Source organism: Hibiscus syriacus, unplaced genomic scaffold, assembly GCF_006381635.1.
Source record: "Hibiscus syriacus cultivar Baekdansim isolate YM2019G1 unplaced genomic scaffold, ASM638163v2 tig00110054_pilon, whole genome shotgun sequence".
NCBI classification, from domain to species: domain Eukaryota; kingdom Viridiplantae; phylum Streptophyta; class Magnoliopsida; order Malvales; family Malvaceae; genus Hibiscus; species Hibiscus syriacus.
The window spans coordinates 363217-371479 of NW_024062578.1; the positions used below are offsets into that span (position 1 = coordinate 363217).

An 8263-nucleotide genomic window follows, 5' to 3' on the forward strand; every position below is an offset into this window, starting at 1 on the left:
ACTTGCTGATTTAGTACGTAGGTTTCCAAAAGATAGAGGTGTACACCATTGGGCACAAAGTGCTAGCATTATTTCATAATTTTTTTCGATATCGTTTCTAATATTTATTTGATATTTATTTATTTATTTTTTATTGTACAATCTAACATTTTTGATCTTTTAGATAAATTTCAATCAATCAGTGGTAAGTAATTTGAATCGTTTTTTATTTTAATTTTATTTTAAATTTTTGTAATTTAATACAACCGACAAATTAATTGGTACCAAAAGGGTGGTTCAAGGATGCTAATTCTTTCTTGACCGTAACCGACTCCCGAACCCAACACATTTCTGGTAAAACGCAGATCAGGTAAGATGGTGTCCGATCAACCTAAAATTGTTTTTAAATGATCGGTGGCGACTCTAACTCAGTATTTCAAGTCGAATCACAATTCCGGGCCCAATCGAAACACGACCGCGACAACTTCTAAATAATACTTTTAAAAATTCTTTTCTACTACATTTTTAAAAGTCATTTTTCAAAAAATCTACTAAGCTAAGTTGGCAAGAAGAAAGGCTTCTATATAATTAATATTTTTTTTAAATGGGTCAAAGGGTGCCAAATCAACTTCCTGACTGTCGCATGCTAAAGGATTAATAGTCGATGAATGGTCAAATGCTATTGTTAGAATCCAACGTTATGAAAACATGAAACCTTAATGAATAGCTTAACTACAAGATAGAAAAGCTTGATCTCCAAGCAATTATTAGGGTTGATGAATGGTCACTTTCTAGTGATATTCAAGTCATTTCATTGTGTGAACATATAATATACATATATATAGTATATAGAGAGACAGATATGCAGGGTGAGGGTGGTAGATCCATGGTCAGGATAAGCAGTGCACTTAGATATTTAATGATGTACGTATGATTTTATATTAAGGATGAATTTATAAAATTTTAAAAACGATGAATTTATAAAAATTTTAAAAAATAAAAATAGATCATTAATAGAACATATAAAAATTACGACTCTCTAACCCTGCAGATAGTCTAAGGGGACTGTGAGCAGTGCATGTGGACAGTCGTGAAGAGGATTTGTCACATTAATTTACTTGCTGGTCATGACTAAGTAAATTTAAATGTTCCATTTTTAAGTTGTTTGTCGAATTAAAATTTAAACTAAATGTTAATTACAGTTTAAAAAAAATAAAGTTTAGATATTAAAATAAAAAATAATAATAATATAGATATTAAACATGTATTTAACTAAATTATTAGTATCTTTGCAACAATATTTATTCAAATTATAATCAAAATCAGTAAAGACATTCCAATTATACTTGTATATATGGGGACAAATCAGCAAACTAAAAGTCTTGAAGAAATCCAAGTGGAAGCATTCTTCTCCAACCTAATCATGCATGAAGCTGCATATTTCTTAGATCGATCCTTCATGTTCCATGCACTCCAAATTCTATATATATAGCGTGGCAATACAGTAGACATAAATTTAAAATGATATAGCTTCACATCACAGATAGTTCAAAGTTCAAACCCCTTCTTTCTTGCCCAAGCACTGATACTGATATTGTGCTCTAACATCGTCTTTCTTCCTCTTCTGGTACACGAAAGCTCCCACACCGATAACACAAGAACCAACCAGGACACCAGACACTGCTCCATTCGCTCTGTTCCAAGAATCCTCCTCTTCTTCCGAAGGCTCGACGGGCTCATCTTCGGCCCTGTAGTTGAATGGCAGGATTGTATGCTGATTACTTGTCGGAGCTGAATCGTAAGTGTCATCGTTTGAAGGAGCCGATTGGATGTTAGGGCCTAATTCGGGGTACGAAACTGCCTCCGAAGGTGCCGGGACGACGTTGTTTGGTTGGGAGTTGTAGTCATTAAGTTGAGGTACATTTTCGGGATTTTCGGATACGGTGTTGGAATGAGGAGATTGATTTTCTTGAGTGAAACTTCCGTCGTCTGAGGTTTCGAAAGCCGGGGTGTCGATGTATGCAGGGGGAAGAGAAGGAGAAGGAGAAGGATAAGGAGATGAAGGAACCAATGTATTGAAGAGAGGTGTTTCCTTGCACAAGATCTTCATTGCTACTCTCTTTGGTTTCAGCAACTGGAGAATCAGCTTTCGAAAGAGGCACTGATGTATTCTCTTGGGAGATACTATCCATGTCTCCGGTGTCGAGGACCGAATTATCATCGATCGAATTCGAAGAAGAAGGAGAAGTTAGGCTATTGTTGTCACCTTTGGTTTCAACAGTTTGAGGAATAGAGGTGTTTTCTTGTTCAATAACTCCAATGCCACTCCCTTTGGTTTCGGCGGATGGAGGATCGGCATTCAATCGAGGGACCGGTGTATTCTCTTGAGAGAGACTATCCATATCTCTGGTGTTGAGGACCGAATTATCGACAGCAGAAGGAGAAGGAGAAGTAAAGCTATTGTTATCACCTTTGGTTTCAACAGTAGCAGGAAGAGAGGTGTTTTCTTGGACAGTAACTCCAATGCCATTCCCTTTGGTTTCAGCAGCTGGAGGATCGGCATTCGATAGAGCAACCGGCGTATTCTCTCGAGAGAGACTATCCGTATCTCCAGCATTGAGGTCTGAATTATCAACAACAGGAGAAGGAGAAGGCTATTGTTATTACCTTTGGATTCAACAGTAGGAGGAACAGAGGTGTTTACTTGGGCAGTAACACCAATGCCGCTCCCTTTGGTTTCAGCAGCTGGAGGATCGGCATTTGATAGAGCGACTGAAGTATTCTCTCTCGAGAAACTATCCGTATCTCTGGTGTCGAGGACCGAATTATCAACAACAGAAGGAGAAATCGGGATATTGTTATCAGCATTGACAGATGGTGAAGATGCAAGCTGTTGGTCTAAGAGATTTTGTCCACCTCTGGTTTGAACATCAGTTGGATCAGTAGATTTGTTTTCAGATTCTGATGCTGTTGGAGCATATTGCTTAGTTGAATTTGTGGAAACACTATAGTTTACTAACAATGAGAGCAGTATAAACAAAGAGAAACACGCTTTGAAGGCTTGTTTAGGCATGGTTTGGATCTTAGAAATCGTAAAATTCTTGAGGATTTAAATGTCTCAAGTTGTATAACACAGGGCATTATATAAACTTTTGTCCGGGGACGAAGTTCGTTTGATGCGGAAGCCTTGTTGGTGATATTGTTTCAGCACGGAAAGATTGCAATTAATAATTCCTCAACATCAGGGTTTAATGCAATTGCCATTAAAACATTAATGCCAAGAAATTTCCCGAGACAGAAAGGTGGCATGACAAAATGAGGAAAGCTCCACCTTAAAACATGCAAAAATATGAAATCTTCACATGTAACACCACCTCTGAGTAGAGGATGCAATCAGGATTATTTTGGCAGTTCAGATCCAAACTCTCTTGGCAATTTAAAAATTGTAATTAATATTATAAACATAATAAAAATAAGGGTAAAATACACAAATAATCCCCCAACGATAGAATACTATTTACTGAGTCCCTTGAATGATGTGGAAAGTTATTATATCTCTTAACTATTAAAAATTATAAAATAATTATAACCTATTTATTATATTCTAAACTCATCTTCTCATTAAAAATTAAACCAATTTAATTGAAGTGAAATTTCTTTAATTAAATTCTAGATCAAATTTGAAGGATAAAAATATTTTCTAATTTAAATTAAATAAGAGTTAGATTTTATTATGTTAAAAATGATAATATCGATCCATCTAATTTCCATCTAAGAAGCAAAATAAAACTCATTTAAGTATAACAGAAGAGTAGTTGATTTTATAAAATTTTCAAGCATAACTTAGTACACCAAGACAAAAAGAAAAAGACAAATAAAAGGAAAGAAAACATGCAGGGATAATGATGGGGCACATTGAAAATAAGTGCCACATTAAGAAAAGCACTACATCTTCCATTACAATTTACAAATTCAGCAGTCTCAGAATGCCTCTTCACCACACTGATAAAACTTAATTCAACCATCTTTTCTTCATTTTTATGAACTTCTGGCTACAGATTCATTGCTTAAATTACATGGCCGAGCTGCTCCTGAAGGATCCAAGAGCTTTAACAGCACCCTGCCCTAAGGATAAACTGGTAATAGAATGCAGCAATGGCAGCACCAATGAATGGACCAACCCAGAAAATCCAGTGGTCATCCCAAGGCTTGTCCTTGTTCAAGATAACAGCTGCTCCGAAACTACGAGCAGGGTTGATACCGGTGCCCGTGATTGGAATAGTTGCCAAGTGAACCATGAACACAGCAAATCCAATGGGAAGTGGTGCCAACACCTTAAATCAAAATCATAATATTAAGTACTTAAGAACAAACATACTGAGTAGTTAAGAAAAAAATTGAAGAAATTTGTAGACATACAGGGACATGGGAGTCTCTGGCATTCCTCTTGGGATCAGTTGCAGAGAAAACAGTGTAGACTAGAACAAAGGTACCGATGATTTCAGCTCCCAAACCAGTTCCGGTGCTGTATCCATCAGCAAGGCTGTTGGCTCCTCCTCCATACTGATTGTAATATGATTTTTGGAATGCCTTCACCAGTCCACATCCACAAATGGCACCCAAGCATTGAGCCGCCATGTAAAGTATGGCTCGAACTAATGAAACTTTCCTAGCCAAGAATAGCCCGAATGTCACTGCTGGGTTAATGTGTCCTCCTGCATACATATAATTCACCTAAACTTTTTAGAAACAGGAGGCGGAAAAAACATACCCTTTGCATCAAACACATGGTGATGTGAATAGTTTTGAAACTTACCAGAGATACCAGCGGTGCAGTAAACAAGGATAAAGATCATGCCACCGAAAGCCCAAGCGATGCCGAGAATGCCAACGCCACCACAATCGTCACCGCCCTTGGTGGCGTCGACTTGGCTCTTGTATCCGATGACCGTCAACACGGTTATGTACAGAAACAAGAGGGTGGCGATGAACTCGGCTATGACGGCTCTGTAGAATGACCACTTTGTTAACTCCTCGGCGTCCACCAATGGAGCCGGTGGTGGATCATGGTAGTCCTTGGCTTGGAACTCACCGCCAACCTCAATGTCCTTACCCATACTTTCCCAGGAAATTCAAGTGTCAAAGAAATCCAAAATATGATTGGAATTTGAGATAGATGAGAAGAAATTGTATTAGTTAGTGATTGGAAGTATGGAAAAGCGGAGATGATGTGTGTATATATATACTCGGTGAGTGTGTTAATTTAACATATCACTGTGCCGCCCCATATTCCTAAAGATATGGTTTATTATATTGTCGGAGACCCCGCCGTGAGCCATCACTGTTTTGTTCATGGACTTTGATTCTTCGTCTCCCTCGTTGTTTCTAGTCGTTTCTATTTGCTTCTAAAGTTTTTAAAGTTAAAATTTTCGTTTTATTATATTTATATGTTTTTTAATTATTTGAAATGGGTATAAGTTATTGTCTATTAAAATAATTTTTAATTATTTTAGATTAAACGTTCAAACTTTTGGACACTCATAGTACTTAAATTCGAATATAAAAAAAATAACAATTTTTTTATCATTAAAATTGTTTAGGTTGTATTTTTATTATATTTATATGCATAGATATACGAGGCTATCCAAAATAATTGTTTTTCTAAAAATTTTAAATTTTCATAATTTAAATTTTTTATAATTTTTATTAATAAATTAATATTATTCCTAAAATTTTATAAGTTTATCCATTAATATAAAATTATATAATCGTCTCCAGACATTTATACAATCAATGATAGATTAAAGGAATGAGTGAGTACTATCTGTTTTGAAAATTTTAAAATCTCATATATTTTAAATATTTTTTTATTTATTATTGATAGTATATTTATACCCTAAAATTTTATAAAAAACATTTAATTTTTATAAATTCATCTTTTAATGAAAAAAATCTTACTTCTATTCATATAATGGTGAGTGAAAATATTATCCTTTTCCATTTTCCCTTTTTATTAGTTAGTTACATAATAATTATTAATTAAACCATTGGATGTATTTTTAATGAGATTGCTTATTTAAATAAATAAATAAATAAATATGGTTCATTAATTAGTTAATTACGAAGAGCGCAGTGCGTGTTCCACTATTACACTGGCTGTCAAAAACAGGAAGACGGAAAGTCACATTCAGCAATCAGAGCCGTACTTGATAAGTGGTTTATAAGTTGCCACGTGTCTTGAAATCAAGGATAGCGCCGTTGATTAGTTCAACGACTCTTCTCCGCCCACGTTTAATGTAGGCCCCACAAGCCCCTATATTGGCCATATTTGTTGTATATTGTTTTTAAAATGTTAACCCATGTGTAACCAATAAAAAATGTAATTATTGCTAAAATTTCTCTCACTAACTTTGTAATTAAAAGAATTTTAAATCAAAATATTTATTAGAAATAAATATGTAGTAATTAGAATTGATAAAAATTAAATTATATATATATTTTTTAATTATTTTTAAAATTAATTATTTTTATTTTAATACTTTTAATTTTCTTCTATCATTTTATATCTTCTATTTTTTTTTATAAATTTAAATTGATTACAAGGTAATATATATTTAAAGACTCTCAATCCTTTAACAATGAAGACTCGTACTCCTAGTATATGAGATATCGAGAATTCAAGACATAATAACAAATCTCTTAATCACTTAGGTCACTTGTTTGTTCTTTTAAATCATCTACTACATATACAATCGGGGTAATATTTATAAAAATTAATTAACTTGTTATTTTTATTTAAAAATAATATATTAAATATATTTTAAATCAATTAGTTTCTTTAATGATAACTTTAAAATGCTTTTATAATAATAGTGTTTTAATTAATTATTGTTTACATTAAATATAATATTTCGATTCATTTAATGTCATGAGCCAGGTATTAATAATTTAATTAATAATTAAAATAAAAATTTATTTCATACTCTTATCAATAGAGTTAAGAAAATATAAATATTATTGAATGAGTAACATATGATATTAAAAAATAAAAAATTTAGACTGTCAAATTTACTATTTAGAGTTTGGAGTCAGGTTTACAATATATAAATAATATTTAAATATTATTAAATCATTTTTAATAATCATATGATAAATGATTATTATTTGTTTTCTATATTATATAATATTTATATATACAAAACAGTGATTGAATTAGTATTAAAAGTTATTTAATTCAGAATTTAATAATATTTCGAATTAATTTTATTATATAGTTTAGTTGTTAAAAATTGATGAAACTTTTCTTAAATTACCATTATCTATTGCATTAAATAATATATCATTATTAGTAAGCAATAAATTAGGGTGATTATGTTGTACGATAGTTTTAATATGACTAAGGAAAAGTCTACCGAAAATATTAATATTTTTTTTAATATTTCTGGTAAAACGCTATTTAAAATATTATTTTTTTACCAAAATTATTAATTTCGCTATCTAAATTACCTAAATTCTGATAGAAAAATAATAATTTAGGTAGCGTCCAATATTAATATTTTTGATAAAAAAATAATATTTTAAATATATTTTACTAAAAATATTAAAAAATATTAACATTTCGTAACTTTTTTTCTCTCTAATAATATATTAAGACTATTGCACCATAAACATCCCGATAAACTAAGTCGTGTCTGAACAAGAATAAAATACAGTTCTTAAAAAAACAAATAGTATAAGAAGTATTCGTGGCTTATGTTTAGCCACGTTAAGTGATCAGAATGTGAAGGCTGATGTCGGGGTTTGAACCGTTGACGGACTAATATGTTAAAATCGGTCTATTGGATTGTCATCTTCTGCTACTTTTATAGAGCATATAATGTACGTTCAAAAAATAAATAAATGAAAGTGCATTAATGTGGCTATTATCTTCTTAGGAAAGAAAAATATTATAAATTAGATAGGTGGTTGTTGTTTAGGAATATGATCAGTACATGATGCATTGATGAATGCCTGAAGACTCAGATCGTGGAGTTAGAGACGGATAACCTTCAAGTCTTTACATAGATTGGAAGGTGGAGGAAAATTCATTTACCATGAACCACCAAGTTAGATCACAGGCTTACTGCTGCATGAGGCGTCTGGAAGTCCCTAGAATAGTTTCATTGCTGTTTCCAAGTTTATCAAAATACTAATAATAATTTAGAATAAATGATTTTTTCCCAAAAATCCTTAAATATAGTTCCAAAATAGACAGAAATATCAGCTTCTAATACTTTAGACAAAA

At 32.3% G+C, this 8263-nt stretch overlaps 1 protein-coding gene across 1 annotated transcript; it reads right to left on the reverse strand.

Moving 5' to 3' along the window:
* Positions 1-3874: 3874 nt before the first annotated feature.
* LOC120214197 (aquaporin PIP2-2-like) lies at positions 3875-5205 on the reverse strand. Its single transcript, XM_039212152.1, is given in 4 exon segments — positions 3875-4099; positions 4101-4313; positions 4399-4694; positions 4796-5205. Coding segments are annotated over 4 exon segments (858 nt in total). The 5' UTR covers positions 5097-5205; the 3' UTR covers positions 3875-4051.
* Between the last annotated feature and the right edge of the window lie 3058 nt (positions 5206-8263).